At 41.4% G+C, this 26,682-nt stretch overlaps 1 protein-coding gene across 10 annotated transcripts in view; it reads right to left on the minus strand.

Moving 5' to 3' along the window:
• DOCK10 (dedicator of cytokinesis 10) overlaps positions 1 to 26,682 on the minus strand; it is a 290,337-nt gene that overhangs the window by 224,308 nt on the left and 39,347 nt on the right. For 8 of the 10 annotated variants that reach the window (XM_047721146.1, XM_047721139.1, XM_047721145.1 and 5 more), the window contains exon 1: positions 1,340 to 1,539. The exons of the other annotated variants lie outside the window; for them this stretch is intronic. In XM_047721146.1, the coding sequence (XP_047577102.1) occupies positions 1,340 to 1,501 (162 nt within the window). In that variant the 5' untranslated portion in view covers positions 1,502 to 1,539. Of the gene's footprint in view, positions 1 to 1,339; positions 1,540 to 26,682 lie in introns of those variants that run through there. 10 annotated transcript variants of the gene reach the window in all.

Consider the following 26,682-nt stretch of genomic DNA (forward strand, 5'->3'; position numbering starts at 1 on the left):
TGCATCGGGCTCTCTGTTCGGCAGGTTGTCTGCTTCCCTCTCTCTCTGTCTGCCCCTCTGCCTACTTGTGATCTCTGTCTGTCAAATAAATAAATAAAATCTTTAAAAAAAATTTCTACCTGCCAAATTTTATAGCTGAAGTGGTAAAACTGGGAGGGGTAGGAAGTTTAATGATTGAGATGCATAAGCAATACACATAACTATAGAATATTACTGTCATTAGTAATAGTTAAACTTGGGAGCAAGAATCTCAAATTCTTTTAAACTTAATTTGTAAAAAACTTATGGGACTAATAAGTATGACATTATTCCCACATAGTATTTCCTCCTAGAGAAAATCATAGCCCGATAGTTCAAGAATAGTACTGCCCTTTGAAAATCAAATAGTGATTTGTTGGAGAAGCTGCCACAGAATGGTATAGGTTAGTATTCTGTCACTCCGAGAGGCGCAGCCCAAATCAAATGACTTTCATTTAAAAACTTTTAGTGTAACAGGTACTTTTCATTCATTATTTACTACATCCTTGATAGATAAACGCTGAAATCTAAGAGGAAAAAGTCGATTGTGCTGAAACCCATGCAACGTCTCCCCAATTTTTGAAACATTAGCACACCACCTCCATCCAAACATGCGATTCCAGTGACTAAGCAGATCTCTCCCCGAGCCCAAGTAAGAAAAGACGCTACCCTCTACTTTTTTCTTGCTGATAAAATAGGTGCACAGAGGGAGTAACATTGTCTTGTATAAGCAAAGCACAGCAGAAATGTTAGTGTTATTTGACAAATGGCAAGAGACAGCCTTCTAATTTAAACACCATGCATTCCACAAAATTCTCAAAAACTTTATTCTGATTTTTGCCTAACTTAAGCATTTTTAAAGGCATTCCCATCGCCGGGTCAGAGATGAAAGTTCCAAATACCTGGAAGTTAAGCCATTTAGCTCCTGACACCTATACAACTGGATTGGTTGCATGTGATCAAAAATTATGTTTGGGGCTCTTCTTTCAAAGAAAGAAAATAAAATCCACTGAGACCAAACTCCCCAAGTTTTCTTTTTCTCTCTGCACAGAAGCAAATAACAGCACACAGAATGTGAGGCAGAAGAGAATTTCTAATAGACCGATAAATTGCACCTTTCATGACAGATCTAAGAGAAGGCTAATCTGCTCTGAATGATGGAAGTAGTTTTAAAGATTTCCCCCACATTGTAAAGCACAGTAGTAAACTCTGGGTCCCACATTTCTTTATCTCAAGCTGAACACCCCAAACCCTAAATTGCAACCTCATCTCTATAACAACAGTTCCATCCACTAAGGCTGCTTTGCCACAAATACCATACCATGATGATGAGGGTTCTGGGTCTACTCATTTCATCGTCACTTTCCAGAGGCAAAATTTCGTGGGATGGTTCCTCTTGGCGTCGTCTACAAATATGTGGACAGCTCCTCTGGACCACAGAGCGGAAAGCTTGAAGCAGAACAATGCTGGCAGAGCAGCCCATTGCTGCATCTTGGAGCCACAAAATAACTTCTATGTTGATGCTATGTTTGAGAAACAGTGGCTCCTTGTCCCTGAAAACAGCCTACATTGCAGCTGCAGCCAGCTCACTCTCCAATCACTTCCTTGAGTTCTGATCATCTGATCACCGCCAAATAGCTTGGATGCAGAGATGGGAAAGATTTGATCCACTGAAACGGAACATGCTCAGGAATATTAGAGCATTTCACCCGGAGAGTTATTTCTCAATTCATTTCAAGAACATGTTTCCTGTTCATTACAATGATTCTCTCCGATTCCAGTTTCAGAGGTCTGAATAAATATATCTTTTCCCCTCAGACACTCCAATCACTCTTTTTCAGACTAAGCAACTGAAAATCTAGCTCCACATGGACAATTTCTCAAGGCAAATGGGGGGTCCCATAAAGAGTGAAAAGGATTGTTTTCTTTTTAACTGTAAGCACTTCTGCAAGGAAATTTTGTTAGACACCTCACAAAGTGATGGGGGTTTTACTTTTCGTAGCTCCTAAGTTCCAGAAATGAAATTGGCTCATCCGAGATGCCGAGCCTGCCGAATCAGAACGACTTACCAAAAGCATGCACACATTAACCAAGCCCACGTGAGTGACACCAGAGTTACCCCTGTGAGTCCCTTTCAATAGTATGGTTGTTCTGTTCCCACACACACAGTTCTGCAGCCTAATACATTTTTATATTTACATAGGCGGCTTGTGGGGCTGAAAATATCTTTATCACTGAAGTCACTTGGTGAGTTCTGCCAAGCTGACCTCTTAGAAAAGGCAGTTGTAAAGCATCTTCACAGTAAGAATTCAAGGCTTCGGGAAGGACTTTGAGGTCTTCGGTAGTTAAGAGTCTAGTATTCCCTGATTCCTGTGAGACTAGTCACTTAGGAGGGAACCAAAGAGATGCTTAGAAATCATGTGACCTGCTTGGAATGGCTTCAAGATCTAATGGTATACTGTAAGAGAATAGGACAACAGAGGATGCTTGCACTAAAAATATCTCACAGCAAATGGATTTTGCTTACAAATGAGGAAAGTATGAAATCCCCAGTAGGATTTTCAATGTCGGGATCTTTCTGTCAAGCTAATCCTTCCAGTGTAACTCTCAGGGATTCAAAGTAGAAATGTTTTCTTTGGTTTCTGGGCTCCTCAGTGCAAAGGGTATTTTGCAGGAAGTTTGCAGTAGGTTTGTTTTGCTATGAGGCGTGGCCACTCCAGCTCCAGCAAAGTCGTTTTCACAGAAGCGTCTTGCATGATGCTCAATTAGGCATTAATTGCTCAGTAATCTGTCACAACACAGCATTATTTAATTGGTATGTTTGCCAGAGAAGTAAAACATTTTTTTTTCTTTTAAGAGGTACTGGCTGCCAGTAGTTTTTCATCTCCCTCTGCTTTGTGCAAACATATTTTAGTGCTGCTGGAAAAAGAAGAAAAAAATGCTAATGGTGCTGGCAAGTCCCCTAACCCCTCTGGACCTTTGTCAGAGTGCCCGGTTGCTAATCTAAACCATTTCTACTCCGAACAACTGGGACATTTATTGGAGAGAGGCTACAATGTAGCCTGTCTGGCTTGTATGCACTGAAAAAAAAAATATATATATATATATATATAGTGTCTACCAGAAACAAAGCAGGAAGTGGGCTTCCATGATTATGAAAGTGTCTTTTCTTTCTTTTTCTTTTCTTTCAAAGATTTTATTTATTCATTTGACAGGAAGAGACACAGTGAGAGCAAGAACACAAGCAGGGGGAATGGGAGAGGGAGAAGCAGGCTTCCCACCAAGCAGAGAGCCTGTTGCAGGGCGTGATCCCAGGACCCTGGGATCATGATCTGAACCGAAGGCAGATTCTCAACGATGGCAGAGCCACCCAGGTGCCTCGAAAGTGTCTTTTCCAATATGATACAATTGCTTCTCCAGGTACCTAGTGTGCTTGTGCCGCCACTACCACACCCATGACATGGGACTCTCCAGTTGTTCCCTTAGGGTCTGGTCATCTGCTCAGGAACGAGCAGTTTGGATGCAGCAAGGTACTGACTGGAGATCCTTAAACATTCCACTAGCTGTAGTCGGCAGTGGGAAAGAGATCCTCTGCCGGACACCACAGGCTTGGAGGGGACGGGAAAGTCCACATCCCAGACTCCTATCCAGGCACCTCTCTCTCAATCTGGCTCTCCTCGGGGGTGGCTTTGGAGTCAGATGTTTTGGCAGATGCTGAAGTCTTTGGGGGAAGCAAACGAGATGCTTTCTAGCTATTAGAGTCCTGTTTTCATCGATCCCCTTGTTGCCTCTGAGGGATTCACCCCTATATTGATGGACTGCTGTGGGGCTTTCAATCTTCTCTGTCTCGCTTTGTCTTTCAATTTCCATCATCAGGGAAAGGCAGCCTCCAAAAACGAGTTTCTTGGGAATTCAGTACACACTACAGTTACCCAATGGACAAGGGACCATCAGGACAAAAAATAAGGAATAGCAGACATATAAGCCCAACTTTTCTTATGAAATATTTTAAACGTGTAGCAACGTTGCCAGAAGGGGTTGAATTCTGAGTTCTAAGTTTTACATAGTAAATTAAGTGGGGTCAGGAGGAGATAAAAATGAACCTGAAGACCAGACTCCTACCCTTTCATATTTGGCATTCATGTTTATACACAGGAAATATATACTTTTAAAGATTTATTTGTTTGAGAGAGAGAACACACACCCATGCCTGAGAGTCGGGGGAGGGGCAGAGCAGAAGGAACAAGCAGACTTTGTGCTGAATGGGGAGACCAGAGGAAGGCCCCATCTCATGACCCTGAGGTCCTGACCTGTGCTAAAATCAAGAGTCTGACATTTAACCAACTAAGCCACCCAGGCACCCCTATACACAGGAAATATTTACAAACAAGGTGAAACTGAAAAAATTAAATTAAATGAATTTTTAAAATTATCTACAAAAAATAAGTAAAATTCTAAGTTAAAAAATTAATAAAAACAAGGTGGAAATCCTTTACAGATGTCTGCTATTTTCATTTGAAGTATTAATAAGACAAATCATTAATTTGGCTCTCAAGCATCAAATGTGCATAGCCTCACTAGTCGATAACTTTTAGAGACTCTCTTTGCGCTCGTCTACCTCCTTCTCCTAACTGGGTTTTATTTTATGATTCACCAAGATGTTTATTAAATATAAAATGTGGAAAGCAAGATTTTTTAACTTATTGTCATAGATAAGGACATAATGTCACTAACATCTGTAAGACTGAATTTTCCAAATAAGTGGTGGGAACTAGATTTCACACACACATAAAACATCATACATGAGTGTGTGTGTATACACATATGTTATTTTATAAATGTGTTCATTCATTCAGCACTCATGAAATATTAAAAGCATGTACAGTGAAAAGCTTTCTTGCTTCAAAGTAGAGATGATAGCTTATCTATGTATGAAATAGCCTTAGTGTAGATAGGAAGTGGAAGGGAGTGGGGGTGATTATTGGTAAGGTTATACTTATACTTATTGATAAGATTATGCTTATACTTACATTTATTGATAGAAAGTTAACTGTAGGAAGACAAAGTAAGTAGCTTTGGAGAGTAAAGGATGTGTGTGTGTATGTGTGTGTGTGTGTGTGTGTGAGAGAAAGAGAGAGAGAGAGAGAAGAGAAGAGAGAACCAAAAGGAAGAATGAATGAAGGAGCAGAAGTGAAAACATTTTCAGAATATCCCTGGACACTAGGATCACTCTTGCTCTTGTCTGGGACAACTGTTCACCCGGCCATACATCTCTTTTTAAAAAGTCCTGACAGCTGGTTCTTTGAAAGAATTAATAAGATTGATAAACCCCTGGCCAGACTTATCAAAAAGAAAAGAGAGAGGACCCAAATAAATAAAATCATGAATGAAAGAGGAGAGATCACAACGAACACCAAAGAAATACAGACAATTATAAGAACATACTATGAGCAACTCTACGCCAACAAATTTGACAATCTGGAGGAAATGGATGCATTCCTAGAGACATATAAACTACCACAACTGAACCAGGAAGAAATAGAAAGCCTGAACAGACCCATAACCAGTAAGGAGATTGAAACAGTCATCAAAAATCTCCAAACAAACAAAAGCCCAGGGCCAGACGGCTTCCCGGGGGAATTCTACCAAACATTTAAAGAAGAACTAATTCCTATTCTCCTGAAACTGTTCCAAAAAATAGCATTAGAAGGAAAACTTCCAAACTCATTTTATGAGGCCAGCATCACCTTGATCCCAAAACCAGACAAGGATCCCAACAAAAAAGAGAACTACAGACCAATATCCTTGATGAACACAGATGCAAAAATTCTCGCCAAAATACTAGCCAATAGGATTCAACAGTACGTTAAAAGGATTATTCACCACGACCAAGTGGGATTTATTCCAGGGCTGCAAGGCTGGTTCAACATCCGCAAATCAATCAATGTGATACAACACATTAATAAAAGAAAGAACAAGAACCATATGATACTCTCCATAGATGCGGAAAAAGCATTTGACAAAGTACAGCATCCCTTCCTGATCAAAACTCTTCAAAGTGTAGGGATAGACGGCACATACCTCAATATTATCAAAGCCATCTATGAAAAACCCACCGCAAGTATCATTCTCAATGGAGAAAAACTGAAAGCTTTTCCGCTAAGGTCAGGAACACGGCAGGGATGTCCGTTATCACCACTGCTATTCAACATAGTACTAGAAGTCCTAGCCTCAGCAATCAGACAACAAAAGGAAATTAAAGGCATCCAAATCGGCAAAGAAGAAGTCAAACTATCACTCTTTGCAGATGATATGATACTCTATGTGGAAAACCCAAAAGACTCCACTCCAAAACTGCTAGAACTTGTACAGGAATTCAGTAAAGTGTCAGGATATAAAATCAATGCACAGAAATCAGTTGCATTTCTCTACACCAACAACAAGACAGAAGAAAGAGAAATTAAGGAGTCCATCCCATTTACAATTGCACCCAAAACTATAAGATACCTAGGAATAAACCTAACCAAAGAGACTAAGAATCTATACTCAGAAAACTATAAAGTACTCATGAAAGAAATTGAGGAAGACACAAAGAAATGGAAAAATGTTCCATGCTCCTGGATTGGAAGAATAAATATTGTGAAAATGTCTATGCTACCTAAAGCAATCTACACATTTAATGCAATTCCTATCCAAGTACCATCCATTTTTTTCAAAGAAATGGAACAAATAATCCTAAAATTTATATGGAACCAGAAAAGACCTCGAATAGCCAAAGGAATATTGAAAAAGAAAGCCAAAGTTGGTGGCATCACAATTCCGGACTTCAAGCTCTATTACAAAGCTGTCATCATCAAGACAGCATGGTACTGGCACAAAAACAGACACATAGATCAATGGAACAGAATAGAGAGCCCAGAAATGGACCCTCAACTCTATGGTCAACTCATCTTCGACAAAGCAGGAAAGAATGTCCAATGGAACAAAGACAGCCTCTTCAATAAATGGTGTTGGGAAAATTGGACAGCCACATGCAGAAAAATGAAATTGGATCATTTCCTTACACCACACACGAAAATAGACTCAAAATGGATGAAGGATCTCAATGTGAGAAAGGAATCCATCAAAATCCTCAAGGAGAACACAGGCAGCAACCTCTTCGACCTCAGCCGCAGCAACATCTTCCTAGGAACATCACCAAAGGCAAGGGAAGCAAGGGCAAAAATGAACTTTTGGGATTTTATCAAGATCAAAAGCTTTTGCACAGCAAAGGAAACAGTGAACAAAACCAAAAGACAACTGACAGAATGGGAGAAGATATTTGCAAATGACATATCAGATAAAGGGCTAGTGTCCAAAATCTATAAAGAACTTAGCAAACTCAACACCCAAAGAACAAATAATCCAATCAAGAAATGGGCAGAGGACATGAACAGACATTTCTGCAAAGAAGACATCCAGATGGCCAACAGACACATGAAAAAGTGCTCCATATCACTCGGCATCAGGGAAATACAAACAAAACCACCATGAGATATCACCTCACACCAGTCAGAATGGCTAAAATGAACAAGTCAGGAAATGACAGATGCTGGCGAGGATGCGGAGAAAGGGGAACCCTCCTACACTGTTGGTGGGAATGCAAGCTGGTGCAACCACTCTGGAAAACAGCATGGAGGTTCCTCAAAATGTTGAAAATAGAACTACCCTATGACCCTGCAATTGCACTGCTGGGTATTTACCCTAAAGATACAAACATAGTGATCCGAAGGGGCACATGCACCCGAATGTTTATAGCAGCAATGTCTACAATAGCCAAACTATGGAAAGAACCTAGATGTCCATCTACAGACGAATGGATAAAGAAGATGTGGTATATATACACAATGGAATACTATGCAGCCATCAAAAGAAATGAAATCTTGCCATTTGCGACGACGTGGATGGAACTAGAGGGTATCATGCTTAGCGAAATAAGTCAATCGGAGAAAGACAACTATCATATGATCTCCCTGATATGAGGGAGAGGAGATGCAACATGGGGGGTTGAGGGGGTAGGAGAAGAGTAAATGAAACAAGATGGGATTGGGAGGGAGACAAACCATAAGTGACTCTTAATCTCACAAAACAAACTGAGGGTTGATGGGGGGAGGGGGTTGGGAGAGGGGGTGGGGTTATGGATATCGGGGAGGGTATGTGCTATGGTGAGTGTTGTGAAGTGTGTAAACCTGGCGATTCGCAGACCTGTACCCCTGGGGATAAAAATATATGTTTATAAAGCTGTAAAAAAAAAAAAAAAGAAAGAAAGGATGAATCCCCAAGTTTTGTAGCAACATGGACGGGACTGGAAGAGATTATGCTGAGTGAAATAAGTCAAGCAGAGAGAGTCAATTATCATATGGTTTCACTTATTTGTGGAGCATAACAAATAGCATGGAGGACAAGGGGAGATGGAGAGGAGAAGGGAGTTGAGGGAAATTGGAAGGGGAGGTGAACCATGAGAGACTATGGACTCTGAAAAACGATCTGAGAATTTTGACGGGGTGGGGGGTGCGAGGTTGGGGGCACCAGGTGGTGGGTATTGTAGAGGGCACGGATTGCATGGAGCACTGGGTGTGGTGCAAAAATAATGAATACTGTTATGCTGAAAAAAATAAAAAAATTAAAAAGTCCTGACAAATGAATTTCATTTTTAGACCTGTTTTAGAAAATCTTTTGGACCAAGAATCATCTGATTCTAGATGTTGATATTTCTGCTGTTAGAAGAAAACATCCAAAGATCTTTTGAGAACAAGAAAGGAAAATCCATATTTAATTTAAATAAATGATGCCTATTAAGAGTGTTGGACTGTCTCAGCTTCATTAAATTATGCAAGAGCTATATGTCTAAATGTAGCTTGAGATGTAGGCCGGGTTGGACTGGAGTGTGCTTAGGCACCGTGGAGGTGAAGTGACACACCTCTCCCACCCAAAATGTGCCCTGAGGCCTCTGAGTCCTCTCTGGCTCAGTGATAGATCTATTTGGAGGGAGTGAGGTTTTCTGTCATCTTCGTGTGTCAAGCTCACTGACAGCTCTTGCTGATAATAATATGTTGTCTTATAAAAACAAACAGAAGCTCAGATGAAAATACTTCAGCTGAGAAGTGAAGATTAACTTCACTGCTGCTTCTTGGATAGCCCTGATGCTGCCCAGCTTCGTGTTTAAACTGTTGTGAGCCGCTGGTCACTATTTAAAGAGGTGAATAGGGCCATGACTAGATCTCACTTATGAACAGAAATGTATGGTTGGAATTTTGAGAGTAGAAGACCTTGTCTACAAAAACTACATTCCAACAATCACATCTCAAGTGAATTGTCAACCCCCCAGAGATGGGTTCTCAACTCCACACCCCAGGTTAAATTAAACCTACCTTTCTGCCTGCATCCAAACAAAAAGGTTCTGAAGCCACTTAGGACTTGCTTCTCATTGCATCTGCATGTCCCAGGCCGGTAGAACGTGGTTTCCACCATATTTGGAGTGTAGGTTGGCTGACTTCAAATTCAAGAGTCTGAATGAAGTATGTTTGTTTCCTTCTCTTCTTCCCCAAGTCCAAATGAAATGACATTACAAGGCAGTATAAGAGGGAACATATTGATTACAAGAGCAAGAAAAGGTGAAGCTCGGGAACATTTACAGTAGATGAGAGTTTTCTGGAAGTATTTCTGAAAGACTGAAAGTGAATGTCTGGGTGATGAACATTAGGGAGGGTATGTGCTATGGTGAGTGCTGTGGTCAATGCTCTGCCATGTGTAAGCTGTGTGACCTTGAGAAAGTTGCTTAACCTCTCTGAGTCTCAATAGTATTCCCTATAAAATGGAGCTAATTCTATATGCTTACGCGTAACTGAGAAGATCAATACAGAGCCTGACCCATAGTAATCATTAAGGGAACAGGTGTGATGCTGCCTCCCCTAATGGTAACAGCAGAGGCTGGTCTTCTCACTCTCAGCCTCTAGGCTCAGCTTACACATGACAGTGCCTTGGAGAAGCCTCCCCTGACAGGCTTTACCTGAAAGCCCTGAACCTCGGTCCTTATCACTGTGCCCTGTGGGTTTCCCCCCTAACACACAAGCTGACATTAAATTCTGACTGGTTTAATTTTAAAAAAAGATTTATTTATTTATTTGAGAGAGAGATAAAGAATGTGAGCAGGGAGAAGGGCCGAGGGAGAGAAGCAGACTACCCACTGAGTAGGGAGCCCAACATGGGGCTTGATCCTATGACCCTAAGATCATGAGCTTTGCTGAAACCAAGAGTCAGATGCTTAACCAACTGACCCCCCAGGTGCCCCATGATGGGTTTAATTTTTAAGCAATGTCTGTCCCTTTCTGTAAGAGCTGGGGCTATACTTACTTGGTTCACTCTATGCCTGGTGCTTACCATGAAGTGAATAATGATGATGATGATGATGATGATGATGATACTAATAATGAAGCAAGCCCTTCTATAGTACTTATAATGTGCCAGGCAATTTACATATATTAATTTATTTATACCTCACTCTACAAGGTAATGCTTTGATCATCTGCATTTTATAGCTAAGGAAACTGAGGCACAGGAAAGTTAAGTGACTTGCTCAGAGAATCATACTATGTGGCAGAACTAGAATTTGAGTTTAGCCAGTCTGGCTACAGAGTCCGATTTTTTTTTTTAAGTTTTTTTTTTTTTTTTTTAAGTAGACTGATATTTGTTTATTTATTTTTATTTTTAAAAATAGTTTTCATATAGTAAATATATTTTTTGTGTTATGTTAGTTACTATAAAATACATCATTAGTTTTTGATGCAGTGTTCCAAGATTCATTGTTTATGTCCAACACCCAGTGATCCATGCAATACGTGTCCTCCTTAATACTGACCACAAGGCACACCCATCCCCTCACCCTCTTCCCCTCTAAAACCCTCAGATTGTTTCTCAGAGTCTACAGTCTCTCATGGTTTGTCTCCAAAAGATTTTATTTATTTATTTGAGAGAGAAAGAGCAAGAGAGAGAGTGTGTGTGTACACATGAGTGTGGGGGAGGGGCAGAGAGAGAGGAAGAAGCAGACCCCCGCTGAGCAGGGAGGCTGATGTGGGGCTCAATCCCAGAACCTTGGGATCAGACCTGAACTGAAGGAAGATGCTTCACCAACTGAGCCACCCAGGTGGTCCTCCAGAGTCTGAATTTTTAACCACTCCAAATGTCCCACTTATGCCAAGTAAGCCTTGTGTCTTCCAAAGGTGGAAAATAACCAGAAAAAACTTCAGCACATGGCAGGGTGTAGTGAGGTAACCTTAGAAAATCCCCTTTGAGGGTTGGTATGTCTGTCATAGGAAAATCTGTGATGTTTCCTGGCATGAGACTTTCAGAAAGTAGCTAGCAGTCTTAGAAGACTGTTTTGGGGTGATCCTTTAAATTGCATTTTGATAGGAATTTGAAACATTTATAAATGTAATGAATTTGATAAGAAAAGAATTTAAAAACGTATTTGTTGTGTGAAGTGTTCATTGGCACTCATCTATCCAAATTGGCTATAAAAGCCTATAGTGGTGACCTGGAAACATGATTGGATCCCTTTGTAACGTCTTCGTGTATCACCTATCCTTACCTGATGTAAGATGTTGGTTAGCACCGAAATGTGCATCCCTGCTCAGAAAAGGGGTTATTTTACATCCAACAAGAATGAAGCCATCACTCCAGGATGTCCTTTGTGCCTGGACATGTCAAAGAGGAAGGTGGCTGCCACTCATTCTTGAGTTTGCTGGAGGCTGACAGCCTGGACACGTCACTGTTGCACTGGGAACAGGCCACCTGCAGGTCTGGGCTAGCGTGAGCACCGTGGGGGTGGGGAGGGTGGTGACTAGCAAGCTGGTCAGACTGCAGCTACCTCAAGAGCTTTGTCAAACCTTCCCCACCACCAGAGGTCATCTCTGCAGAGTCATGGAAAGAGTGGAGGCCAAGACAGGGGGTAGAAAGCCCAACGTGCTCCTTAGGTGGTAACGCATCTTTTTCCACCGGAACTCGGTGATTTGTGGAAGGAATGAATCAGTCAACATGTGATAAAAATCAGCTCCCCCTCTAATTCCTCCTGCCCACTATCATGATCATCATCAAGTCTGAATCTTATTGGGCTTCTCTGTAAATTTCCCAGAGGCTCACAAATTGTTCCCAAGAGAAAGTGACTGCAAAGGAGAAGAACCCCCATAGATTAAAGGCAACTGCAGATGTACCCCACTCAAACTGAGGAAAACCTGGTCAGCAGGCTTGGCCATTTTCCAGGGTAGGGAATAGTGAGAATCTTCTTCCTTGCATCATTTGCAGATGGGTAAGCCCCCTCAGGCATAGAAACTCCAACGGTAAGGAGAGAGTTTATCAGTGCTTTCTTAGCTAAGAAAATGGCAAACACAACCCAGTGGTGGGATCCTCCTTAAGGCCTTTGTCAGCTTGTGTCTCTGCCTCTCCTGGTGCCTCTTCTCAAGAACTTGGGGCACAAATCTATGTTGATAGTGACCCTTGCCCTCTTTTCCCCGTATTCATGATTTCAGAAGGGTTCACTTCTTACAGTGTCTTGTTCTTCATTCTCACTTAATTAGAGTGCCCCCTCTTCACAGGAGGCATCTTTCCCACGTGATGACATTTATTGAGTTGTACAATTAATCACTTTGGAAACAAGTGCACTGTTCTTCCATTTCAAAAATCCAGGAGCTATTGCCAAGTTCCCCTTTATCTTCCCTTTCCTACCTCGGGCACTGGCGCAGCTCAAAGCAGACGAGTTTTGTTGGTGCATTAGAGGCATCAGGAAATGATCCTTCGGTGCTCTCTAAGGCAGCTTCCCCATCAACGGCCTTCTGCAGCCGGCGAGGATAGTTTAAATGTTCCATTAATATTATAGCTCGCATTTCTCGGGCTTTAAGTTTGATTGAACTCTTCTAGGGTCAGAATAAACCGTTCATATCCTTAATAGAAGGTAGTATAGGGCAGGAGGTAGGCAAAGGCTCAGGAAGCAGTCGGCCAGTTTCAAATCCCTGTTGAATCACTTAGGACCTTTGTGACTCTAAGCAAAATGTGAAGCCTCAGTTTTCTCTTCTGTTAAATGGATGAGTATTCATGAGGATGTAATGTCTGTGTCAGTGCTTGTCACAGTAAGAGACCCATGGAAGTCTTCAGTGCACATCAGTTAGTTACATTAGAAAAAATTTTTCAGATATTGCTTGCTTTTTCCCCTACCCTTTCCACAAATTGTATTTTTAAAAAAGTCTCCTGACTCCTTCTTGCTCAGGGACACACAATGTTCCCTGCATGATCAAGCAACCGGGGGTGGTGCGAATGTCTCCTCTATGCTTTGAAGTGAGCTCCCATGATAATGTGAGACAATTCCCATAACCCCTTCTCAGTCCCCTTCATTGAACAAACAAATTTGAAATAATATAATAATACCTCTCTTACTCAGAGACCATTCATTTTACAATTTCAACTATTCTGATCACAACCAAGTCCTGAGAAGCAACAACAACAACAAAATTTTTTTCAGAGCCAGGAAGAGAGGCACCCAATTCATGAGTCTATGAAGCTTCAGGGGGCAGTCTGCAGAAGAAGTCTTCATACATTCACCATTTACAGCCACCTTTTGCAGGACTCTAAAGAGCTCTCTGAATGAAGCTTGCAGTGGCCTTTGACCAGAAGCAATATAATTCCAACCTGTCCTGGTCCAGTGGGAACAGGGAGTAGCCACTTAGAACTGGAAAGATGTGCCTGCTGAAGTCAGGAGTATAGACAGTTGTCTGACTTCTTCAAAGGACTGTGGTGGGCCCAGCCATTAAACCAGCCCACCGAGACTCAGCCACCAGATGGGGATGGGGGCTTGTGTTGGGGGACAGGAATGAGGGTGTATTATTCTAGTCTGGTTTCTAGAAAGTGATTCAGAGCAATGACCATGAGCGTTGGAGCTGAGGAGAATGGAGTCTGAATTCTCTGACTCTTATTTTTCTCAATTGTCCAGTGGAACTAAGATGATCTCTTTTGCAGAGTTATTGTAACAAAATACACTATGTATAAAATATTGGCTGGGTGCTTGGGTGGCTCTGTTGGTTAGGCGTTTGCTTTCGACTCAGGTCACGATCCCAGAGTTTGGCTCCCTCCTCAGTGGGGGAAACTGCTTCTCCCTCAGCCTGCTATTTCCCCTGCTTGTGCTCTCTCACTCTCTGTCAAATAAATAAATGAACAAATACATCTTAAAAAAATAAAATAAAATATTGATATAAATGGCATTTAGTTATTCCTTTGCCACTAATATTAATAAAACTAATATAAATGTCGTTATTCTAAGAAAGCGCCAATGAGGGTGAGTAATAGTCACACAAATCAAGGTTTGAGGCTAATAGAGTCATATGTAAACAGCAACTCAAACAAAGAAGACATCCTTGGCACTAGATTGAAATGTCAAGGTCAAGAGCCATGTGAGGCAGGAAGTATCACTGTTTCTTCTTCACCAGCCAATGTGTCCAGGGTACGGGGTCAGGCCAGATTAATTTAGGTTACGACCCCTGCCACAAAAGAAAGGGACACATGAAAGACAGTCTGACAAGAATAAAGGGAAGAAATCAATATCCACAATATCTGGGGCAAATGATGTTGGGGGCTCTAACACCATAAAGGATGTAATTTGCATGGTGTTCAAGCTCTGACAATAATGAGTGATCCCAGCAAGTATGCTGATGCATCAGAGAAAGTCAAATGATGCCCAGTGACCACAGTTTCGAATGGAAGAGCAAGCTAAGAAACATGTTACGTTCATTTCCACTGACCACTTCCAATTCTTGAAAGTTTATGATTAAATGGGGGTAAATTTGGTTATCTTCACAAGTTGACTATGTAAAAAATATTCTCAGCAGAGGCTGAATAAATGAGCCGTTAACTGTACGTTCAGTACTTGTTCTATTTTGTTTTCTATGTTCATTTTTTCCCCTTTGAATAGTGACAGGAATTAGCCACCCACATCTTAAACATTCCAAGTTAAATCTAGTTTACAATAATCACGAACTGCTTTCCAAACATGAAAATGGCAGTGTTTTAAGTCATTTGCAAATGTGCCTCCCAAATCATTAAAGATGAAAAGGGTGCTGTCAACCTGAGCTAATCTCCACTCTGCATTCTTCACCAGGACTCTGGGGAAAGGCGTATTAGGGTCCCTACAATGCACCCAGGCTCAGTGTTTTGCAAGAAACGAGGACAAAGCAAGGTTTAAAGCCAGCAGGAGTAGGAAGGGCAGGGCTGTAGTCAAAGGATTAACTTGATAAGATAATGTCCAGCTTCTCTTTAAACCCTAAACTGCACCAAGTGAATTCTTTAAGTCTGTGTTCCTATTAGCTCCAGTTTCTGCTCCCGACAAATGAGGCTACGGCAGTTCTGCTAGAGGACCCTTATACCCCGCATTCTAGCCTGATATCGATGGGAAAAACAGTGGTTGGAGTTGGTTTGATCTGACACGAATTACAACTTCAGACAAGTCTTGTCACCTCTCTTAACTCTGGATCTGAGTGTGCCTGTCCATAAAATTCAAGAGTTAGGACAGACAGTCCCAGGCTCCTTCTAGGTCTATGTCCAGTGGCTTCATCTAACCACAAGATTCGGAGAGAAGACTACCAACTGATGTCTGAACTTTGGAATGAAGGGGAGGGTAGGAAGGGTTGTTGCTGGTATATACCACATTCACACCTCTCACCATTTTTTTTTTTTAAGGCAATACTGCACATCATAAGCAGTGATGAAAAAGAGGTAGAAACACTCTGAGGAGTTAGAAGGGCAAGGAAAATATTAGAAATGAGGCAGGGGAAAGAGGTCCAACCAAACTCATTTCCTTTTCTTGGAGTTCAAGTCATTGCCAAAGAAGCCAGGAGGACTTTATCCCGCAGCTTCCCTGCCCTGATCCAACCAACTGATAACATCATCATTCCAGTGAGCTCTAACGGGTACAAAGCAAAGCTCTACGGAATAGGAGCAGATTGCTGGGATGGTAACCATAGGATTCATAGGTAGTTCTTTGGAGGTATGATCATTTTGTGTAACAGACCTGAATTTGTCATTACCTGGATTTGTGACCCTAAGCAAATGACCTTTCGAGCTTTGTTTCCATTTCAGGGAAAGGGGGATGCTAAAATGTATTCCTACCTTATATAATGATGGAGTAAATGAGATAATCTGAACGAAGCATTTAACCTTGTGCCTGAGACATACAAATAGCAAAGCTCTATTGTTTATGAATTCAACTCGGGAACTTCCGTAGTTGACAGTTATATGTCAAGTGACCCAAAAGTGCCTTTCACTGCTGGGTGGCGTTAGTGTCATGGGAAGGCAGAAACCCTCCTGTAGAAAAAGAAATCTCTGAGCTCCCAGCATTTGAGAACAGAAGAATGCAAGACAGAATACAGGATATTCATGTTTACCCTTCAGGCAAAGTGTTGTCATCCTGTTTTCTATTCAAGAGCAGAAAGGAACAAGAGGGGGACTCACATTTCATAATGAAAGGAACTGAGTTTTAACTACAGAATGTAACCCTCCCTCCCCTTAGCCTACTCTGACCCCCACACAACAAGAACACCAGAGCCCTGCCCTGCACTGAGGGACAGGCTACAAATGCCCCACCCAGCCTGTGACCATCTTCCCACCAGTCCAGACTAGACATTCCTTACTGGAGCAAGAAGTAAAGTAGCTCAGCTCCGGTGGCCAAGCCTCCGGCGGGCAAAGGTGCAGTCTGAATGGTGATTTTCCTTAGGGCGGCTGGATTATGGCTGAGATCCTCAGCCATCGTGTTGGTGTTGTGTGGTGTTTAAGAGCTTTGAAAAGCTCTTGCACCTGGCCATACACAAAATTTCTCAAATTCAACCTCACGTGCCCTTAGAGCTTTAGAAATACATGTGTGATCAGGATAAAATTCTATTAGACTCCTCAAAGGGAATGCAAAATATCTTAATGCAATTTTGCAAAAGGTCTAACTCCTACCCAACAGAGGGATGAAGAGAAGGAATTTCCTATGAATATACTTTGACTTTTAAAGCACAACTTATTACTACACATCTACGAATAAAGGTACTGATATTTCAGATCAGTTTGCAATTCATTGTATACAATTTATTTTAGTATATGTGCTGCCGAAGCGAGCACTATACAATTTATTTTAAAGTTATCAATTTATATTATGACCACCTTCGTAGGAGCTCATGATGATGAAAGATGGAAAATCAAGTTTAACTTGGTCATCAGAGGCAGTACATGTAATGTACTAGTTCAGTAGGACTAGGGAAAACTTCAGCCTTGTTATGAGCCAGGTCTGTCTCTCACTAGCTTGATAATCTTCAGCAATTTATATAATCCCCTGATTTCAAACCCACCACAAAGGACTGTTGTCAGAATTAAGCGAGGCAATACACATAAAAGTATATATGCACTAGTAGGTATTTACCTCAAGAATACAAAAATATTAATTCAAAGAGATACTTGCCCCCCAAAGTTTCTAGCAGCATTATCGATGATAGCCAAAGTATGGAAGCATCCCAAGTATCCACTGACTGATGAATGGATAAAGAAGATGTGGTGTGTATATGCAATGGAATACTATGTAGCCATAAAAAAGAATGAACTCTAGCCATTTACAACATGGATGGAACAAGAGAGTATTATGTTGAGTGGAATAAGTCAAAGAAAGAAAAATACCATATGATTTCACTCATATGTGGAATTTCGGAAGCAAAGCAAAGGTGGACAAAAGAGAGAGAGAGAGAGGCAAACCAAGACATGAGACTCTTAACTATAGAGAACAAACTGCTGGGCACCAGAGAGGAGGTGGGTGGGGGGGAGGGGGGAAATAGGGGATGGGGTTGAAGGAGGGCACTTGTCGTGATGAACACGGGGTGATGTAGGGAAGTGCTGGATCACTATATTGTGCATCTGAAACTGATATTGCACTACGTGTTGGCTCGCTGGGATTTCAATAAAAACTTAAAAAGAAAAGTACATACCTGGTATGCCAATAGCTACTCTGGAACACTGCTGCAAGGTGAGATCACCTGGTACTGATGTAAAGCCATGGTTTCAGGTTACTACTATTTCTGTTTAAAGGCTGACCCACACACTTTGACAAACTCTGGACAAGACGGTGTGCAATCAGGGGAGTCTGCTGGCATGCTACTTTCAGTTATGAGAGGGAAACGGATATTGATACATGGGTGAGGAATGAGACATAAACTGTGAGACTTTCAGTTAATTCATTGTTTGCAAGATGTGAAAAGTCAGGGTGGCTGCATTTTTTACCTTTTTTTTTTGAGATAAATGTGTTGCCATCAGATTGAAGGTTTTCAAACAGGTATTGCTTATACTCTTGGCTGTAAACTTGCTTTAGCATGAAAAGGACACCACTGATTTTTCAAACTTCAAGTTTTACAAAAACCGAGTCTATTGGTATCAGATGAACATAGTACATGGCACAGCTGTTCTGAGGCATTTTAGGCAGTTATGAAATCAAGACCATTTTCTTCTTTGGAATCGATTGTGACATAATTTGAATCAACTGGTAAGTTGTCCAAAATACATGGCTAGGCCATGACTTGGTTTAACCATTTCTTGTTTTTAATAAAAATCTTGTGCAAGTCTTTTGCACTAAGCTGCCCACATCTTCCATTCCTAAAAATAAATTTCTCTCATATCTCCTATCCACTCAAGCAAGCACCTCACCTCTCTATTACAGCCCCATGTGGAGAAAGCTCCCCTTCTATCTGGTGTCTCCAATCAGGCACCCTGGGGCCTGGTGGCTACCGTGAGTAGGAATGGCAGTGAGAGATGATAAGCTACAGAATATCAGAAATACCAGAACTAAATAGCAGAACTAATTTAGCCATAGAAGTGAACCTTAAGGCCCAGGCATCCATTAAAACTTCAAAGGGTCTAGTAGTACACATGGATCCAAACACAGTGATTTCCATGCTGGCATTGTGAGGTTTGATACTTGTGACCCAGTCTTGGCTCAGACATTTATCAGCTATGTGACAGTGGGGGAGAGACTTAACTTCTCTGTGTCTCATCTGTCAGCTGAGGACAGTAAGTGCAGTAATAGTTAGGCTGATCATATAATTGTCCGAACCAGGACCCTCTGACGGTGAGAGAGGGTGCTATCAAGAATTACGGTAAGACAGCAGGCATAAATAGGAGCCATGCACAGACAATACTGGTGCAGGGTGATTTTGGTAATATTTTCTAATGTCTTTGTTTGCTGTGAAACTCAAATAAGCCAATCCATGTGAAATTAATTAGCCAAAATTTGGGCATAATAGTGTCAGTAAGTGTTAGCAGTGTGAGTGGGGCTATTAGTCAAGGGGTCCAATCTGAACAATGCAAAAGTAAAAAACTCTGAACAGCTTTCAAACTTGGCTCTGCATGAAGGTTGGCTGGCTTGTGAGTAGATCACACTTCAGGATGGGAGGGGATGCATGCCACAGACATGAACGGAGGTATTGAGGTGACTTTCCAGGATAGGTGCGGTGAGGCTGAAGCAGGCAGAAGCAGATGGAGATCAGGCTGCACTCCTGCAGAGAAGCTGGAGAGAGGGACAGGAATAGGATCTGAAGCTTCACCAGCCACACTGACTTCACATTAGGGGCAGATGGAAAGCAAAGGAGAGTTCCCTCTCCGTGTTCATGTGGCTTCCCACGAACTTGGTTTGCTCTATACCTGAGATCCCTAAATCCTCACTTCCAACTTCAAAAACTACTCCAACCCCAAAAGCCTATGTTCACATTCTCTCTAGAGAGTCTGCTCCCCTCTAGAGCGTCTGCTCCCCACTAATGCCTCACTGCCCTTGGGCTTTCGTTTCTGAACCAGCTCTGCCATGCTACTCTCCCTTTGCTTTTAGTTGCCCATTTCCCCCCTCCAACATTGGGGTGGTCTCTGTTGCCTCCCTTTTCATTACCATCCACCTGTGATGGGCAACAATGCACAAGCACACACACACCTGCTGATGGCAGACAGGAGTCAGAGAGCAGCTGGTACTGAGAACACTTGTGTGACCTGGGGCTTGATGTCATAGGAAGCTAATCTCATGAACGGAGAGCCCAAGATGTAAAGTCCAGAGCTGCTCACAAGCCAGGGAAAGCCAGAGAGAGAGAGAGTCATTTCCTGACATGCAATGTGGTCCCTAGCCACAGAGGGAATGTTGGATCTGAAGACAGATCCTCAGAAGGAAGACTGGTGTCCAAAAGAGAATGGAGATCCCAAAAAGGCTCCAGAAGAGCGAGCAGGATATGAGTGTGTAGGCGTGGGACAGGGCCAACATTCTGCTCAACAAACACATCGCTCCAGCTGTCTCTTGCCTCTGTTTACCACCATGTGGATTCAAAAAGCTGTGAGGCTCTGAACCCTCAGTTCTCCTAGTGACTCGTAAACAAGTTCCTGTATTTCAGTTCCTAGTGCCACCCCACCCTTTGGTGGTTCTTAGCACTTTCGATCTCAAGGTATTCCAAGAAATGGAATGGCAATCTCTTTACTAGAGTGGATCTGAAATGAAATGATCTGAAAAAGGCTGATCTCTTTATGAGAGTTCTGCCGATTGTTAAGTTTTCCATATATTTCCTTGATATGTGCCTCTTCCGCTGTTTGAGTCAGCTCAAGCAGATGAATAAAAATGAATGAATAAGTAGCCAGTGAACTTACTAAAGTGATTCAGAAGCATCTGGTTTTTCTTGGCTCAGCACCTTGGTGTTGTTTGTATTATTGTTGTTCTTTTTAAGTATTTACTCCGCATCCTCCTAACGCTCCCTTGGTGTCAGAGCAAAGGAAGCTTTCCCTCATCGGATCTTCTCTTCCAGCCTCTTGCTCCATGGACCGTTCCTCTCCCCTCCACTGGCTTTTCCCCTTCAGCAACATGAAAACTTCTCCCACATATTAAATAAACAAGAATAAAACCTCCTTCAGCCCTGAAATCCTCACGGCCGCAGCACCGTCTCGCCTGCTCTCAGAGGCCAAGAAAGACCCAATTTCCCTCCTTCCTCTTCTCTTGCTTGCTCTTGACCCAGAGTGACTGACGGTTCACATTCATGCCACTGCACCCGCCCATCCAAGGGTCACCAATCAGCCCTGTGTTATGATTTTTATAAGAAAAAAAGATGGATGAAGTTCTCTGATGTATTTCATTCTCTTACAAAAGTGCTGCTCTTGACATCTCATTCAGTGTATATGAAGTTCCTTGTGAAAACCTTCCTCAGGGTGGTTTTAGCATGGTTATTCTAGGAAATGAGGTTCAGTTTAATGAGGTGTTAATATGTCAACTTTCCTTCCTCTCCCCTCCTTTTCCTTCCTAGTAAACATGAGATGAAGGAATGGAGGGAAGAAGGGATGGAAGGAAGAGGGAAAGAAAAGGAAGATGTTTTCTCCATTTAATGAATATTTCTCCATTTAATAAATATTTACCAGAGGCCAGCCTGTGTCAGCCTCTACCCCAGGCCCTAGGGACAGAGCAATGAACACAAAGACCAAAGAACTAGCCCTTTGGAGCTTGTATTCTGTTTTAAATCGCAAATAAAATGTGATTCCCTCTTCAAAAATATGATCTATAAACACCATAAAGGTATTTTTGGTGGATTCTTTAGCCTAAAATGAGCATTGTCTGGTTTGACACTGGTAATTTCAGATAAGAAAAATTAAGTCCAAATATGTAACTTTTCCTAAGGTTCCCAGCTGGAGAGTTGCAACCTAAAAACATGCAACAGGAAACATTGCAAGTTACCTTACTTCATGCCAAGTCTTGGAAAAGCTCAGGGATGTATTGAAAGCTTTACTATGTGAGATGTAATAGGTTCCCCCTGATCATTTTTCTTTACTGATGTCACCAAGCACTGAAGCAGTCACTGTGGAATTGGTAAGTGACCTCAAATTAGCAGATGACGATGTATCAAAGGATAAGAGAATGTGACTTTTCATTTCATTCACCTCGTATGCATAAATACAGCTGGATCCAGGAACAGATTTGTGGTGAGTTTTCTGAGGCCACAAAAGTTATGTCCTATCATTTATAATAAAGCACTAGGATCACTCAAGTCACACACACACACACACACACACACACAACTACTTGCACAGTCACTACAGTTTCTAGTGGTTTGTGTTGCTGGTTTCTTAAAAACACAAGGAAAAACCCATGATCTCTGGGGAACTCCTAGTGTCTGGAGATATGTATTCTCTTTCTTACAGTCATTAATGAAATTGTGCTTTCCACCTCTGGAGGACCAAAACTTAAGTGATTTCACAAAGGAAGAAACAACCTACATTTTCCCTCCTCTCCCTTCTTTTTTTTTTTTTTCTTCACTGTGGTAATAACTTTTCTTTTTTTACTTTTAAAAATTTATATATATATATATATATATATATATATATATATATCTTTTTAAATTTATTTTCAGTGTTCCAGAATTCATTGTTTATGCACCACACCCAGTGCTCCATGCAATACATGCCCTCCTTAATACCCACCACCAGGCTCACCCAACCCCCCACCTCCCTCCCTCCAAAACCCTCAGTTTTTTTCTCAGAGTCCACAGTCTCTCATGGTTCATCTCCCCCTCCAATTTCCCCCAACTCACTTCTCCTCTCCATCTCCCCATGTCCTCTGTGTTAGTCCTTATGCTCCACAAGTAAGCGAAAACGTATGATAATTGACTCTCTCTGCTTGACTTATTTCACTCAGCATAATCTCTTCCAGTCCCGTCCATGTTGCTACAAAAGTTGGATATTCATCCTTTCTGATGGAGGCATAATACTCCATAGTATGTATGGACCACGTCTTCTTTATCCATTTGTCCGCTGAAGGGCATCTTTGTTCTTTCCACAGTTTGGCGACTGTGACCATTGCTGCTATGAACATTGGGGTACAGATAGCCCTTCTTTTCACTACATCTGTCTCTTTGGGGTAAATACCCAATAGTGCAATTGCAGGGTCATAGGGTGGCTCTATTTTTAATTTCTTAAGGAATCTCCACACTGTTTTCCAAAGTGGCTGCATTAACCTGCATTCCCACCAACAGTGAAAGAGGGCTCCCCTTTCTCCACATCCTCTCCAACACATGTCTTGTTAATTTTGGCCATTATAACTGGTGTAAGGTGATAACATTTAACATGAGATATACTCTTTTATCACGAGGTATTTGGATATACTCTATTTAACATGAGATATACTCTTTTAGATTATCAAGTGTATACTGCAGTATTATTATCTGTAGCATGATGTGGTACCACGGATCTCTAGAGCTCATTCACCTTGCAGAACTGAAACAATACCCATTGATCCCCTTCTACCCTCTCCTGGCCTACGTTTTGTTTTCTTAAATGGGCTTAATTTTCTAGAACAATTCAGGCCACGTTTAATCTGTGTTGACTGAGTATATCCTGTGCACAGCTCATAGAAAGGAATAGTGCCAATCTTGCTAGGTGGCCACCAGAATTTCAACATGTTCCCAAAGTCTTACAGGTATCAGCAGCAGGGTAAGATGAAGGGGTTAAATATGGTGACTCCATGAGCTAACCTGTCTTTCCTTTAGAAAAAAGGCTTCCAAAAGAAAACTCTAGCTACTAGAAAGAAGATCATTACTAGAAACTGGTGTGTTAATTTGACATTGAAGGAGTTAACCTATCAAATGATTTAGTGCTGTTTTGGGTGAATGATGGGCCGCCAAGGATTATTATGGGCAGTGATATCTTATCAGTGATACCAGTATTTTAAAGTCATTATCACTAAAGGAATTGGTTAGCTAGTAACAGAAGTAATAGTGGTAGACTCAGCAGTCTTTCCTAGTATGTGCATTTACTAACAAGTATAGACAAACCAGTAAGTAGGTCCCAGACATTTTGGTGAGTCATGGGTGGGGCTTACAGAGGCTTGCAATAGTGTTCAGCAGAGTTCCTACAATACATTTGTGTTCAAAGTCTATGGCAGGGAAGACAGAGGTAGTTAATTTGGCCAGGGGAGTTAGCTATGATTTCTCAGAAGCTGAAGTATTTGAGCTGGCTTGTGAAAGATGAATAAATGACACCTGGGAAGTGAAGTAAGGAAAAGCGTCTCAAACATACAAAACTATGTCCCTCATGATGGCATCCCACTTTTGGAGGCAGATGCCACGTCGCTGCTAAATGTCGAAATCTCTGAATACAGGCATTACTTTGCTTTATTGAACTTCACAGATACTGGTTTTTATTGTTTGTTTTTACAAATGTAATCTTTGTAGCAACCTTGCCCTGAGCAAGTCTACTGGGGCCATTTTTCCAACAACATTTGCTAGCTTCATCTGTGTCACATTCTGATAACTGTTGCACTATTTCAAGCCTTTTTATTATTTTGTTATGGTGATCTGTGATCAGTGATTAACAACTCACCAAAAGTTCAGGTGACGGTTAGCATTTTTTTTAGCAATAAGTTAGATTTTACATAAGGTGTGTATATATATATATGCATAATGATATTACACACTTAGTAGACTGCAGTTAAATGCAAACAAAACTTTTTATATGCATTGGAAACTAAGAAATTCATTTGACTCACTTTATTGCAATATTCACTTCCTTGCAGAGATCTGAAACCTACATGATCTCAGGGATATGCCTGCGTAAGTGTCGCCCCCTGGTGTCTGTTGTGAAAGAGGTATCAAGCGAAAACATTCAGCCTCTTTGCCATATTGTTTTATAAACATGACCACACTGTCATCCTCAGTATCATTTAATCATAGCATCAGTATTCTAGATTTTTGCTTCTAAATGGCATGGTGTAGAAGAGCATTCACAGACCCAGGAGTGCAAATAACAACACAAGGCTTTTTCCACATGAGCTTAAATGGAAGTAAACCAGCTTTTTCTTCTTAGAGTCCTTTGATGACAGACAATAAAGAGAGTTATTTCCATTCATTTCTTTGCCCTAAGATGCTGAGATTTGGTTAACTATCTAGTTGTCCTTAACTTAGGTGTGTACTGGGATATAGAAAGGTTTTTAGTGACTCCTTATCACAGTATGGCAATAGCCACACCAGCCCATTCCAAAGAGTTGGTCATAAGCTCAGGCAGAAGGACATAAAAATCCTATGCAGAAGGAAAGAAACTGGAAGATGGCATCTTGTTACCCATGCCTTCCAGAAAGTGCCTGGAGTATTGTTAGATGCTCAGTACACATCAAAGAATTGGTATGAACCGTATCAGTATGGCCTGCCTTGGTGTGGACAGGTAAGAACGAACGAATGACAGTGAAAAATTTGAGAAATGAAAATATCATCTCTATGTAAGAACGGAAAGAAATTTCAGGATGTTAGAGTTTCAAGGTAGAGTTTGTGGCGTACCTCCTCCAAGAGAGTTTGAACTCCCTGTTAGTGGGAGGTTGGCTTTTACTTTACCATTCCACCAGGATATGGATCTTAGGAGGAGAATTACCACTGGAAGGGCAACTTTCTTAATCAGAATCAGAGAGAAGACCCACAATCCTGAAATTAGGCTTCATTGATTTTGTTAACTTTTATTCAAAAGTGACAACAGCCAAAGCCACAGAAACAGTTTTCACTTATTTTAGTTTCAAATGAAAGTGTTATCTAAGAATAGTCCTTTTTCCAAATTTTATGGAATGCAGTTGTTGGTATATCATTAGCATTTTTTATTGTAAGTGGCCTTCACTGCCTGCCAAAACCAGAAAAAAAAAAAAAAATCATCCCTTTCAAGTTTTATCATGTGAATTTTTGTGATAATATAAGGACAATGACTCCAAAGCCACCTTTGGGAAAGAAGCCATGTTTTCTTGCATGAAATGCTCAAAGGCCACTGGAGTCTTCTATCTTCTCCTCATTGGTCTAATTACAGTAACACTGTTAAAGTCAGTTAGGTCTATCAAGTGCAAGTATCATAATAACCAAAACCAAGGGAGTATTTAATAATCATAAAAATGATGAAGACTAACATTGCTTGAGCATGTCCAGCATTTTCTCATTTAACCTGTGATGTACACATATACGATCCTTTGTAGTGGGTTAAATGATACCCTCAAAAACACACGTCCACCTCCCCATTCTTGGAACCAGTGAATGTGACCTTACTTGGGAAGAGTCTTTGCAGATGTAATTAAGTTAAGGATTTTAAGATGAGACCATTCTAGATGATCTGCGTGGGCCTTAAATCCAATGACAAGTGTCCTTAGAAAAGCAGGGTGGGAAACACAGAGAGAGGAGGAGAGGCCATGTGAAGATGGGTCAGAGATTGGAGTCATGCAGCCACAAGCCAAGGAATTCCTAGAGCTACTGGAAACTGGACAAGGAAAGGAAGGATTCACCCCTAAAATGTTCAGAAGGAGTGCAGACCTGCTGCCTTCTTGATTTAAGTTTTCTGGTGTGTGAAAGAATAAATTTCTGTTGTAAGCCACCCAGTTTGTGGTAATTAGTTATGGTAGCCCTAGCAAACAGATGCATCCCTTTTTATTTATTTATTTTATTTTTTTTAAAAGATTTTTATTTTATTTATTTGACAGACAGATCACAAGTAGGCAGAGAGGCAGGCAGAGAGAGAGAAGAGGAAGCAGGCTCCCCACCGAGCAGAGAGCCCAATGCAGGGCTCGATCCCAGGACCCTGGGACCATGACCTGAG

The sequence above is a fragment of the Lutra lutra genome, chromosome 3 (assembly GCF_902655055.1).
Source record: "Lutra lutra chromosome 3, mLutLut1.2, whole genome shotgun sequence".
Classification (NCBI taxonomy): domain Eukaryota; kingdom Metazoa; phylum Chordata; class Mammalia; order Carnivora; family Mustelidae; genus Lutra; species Lutra lutra.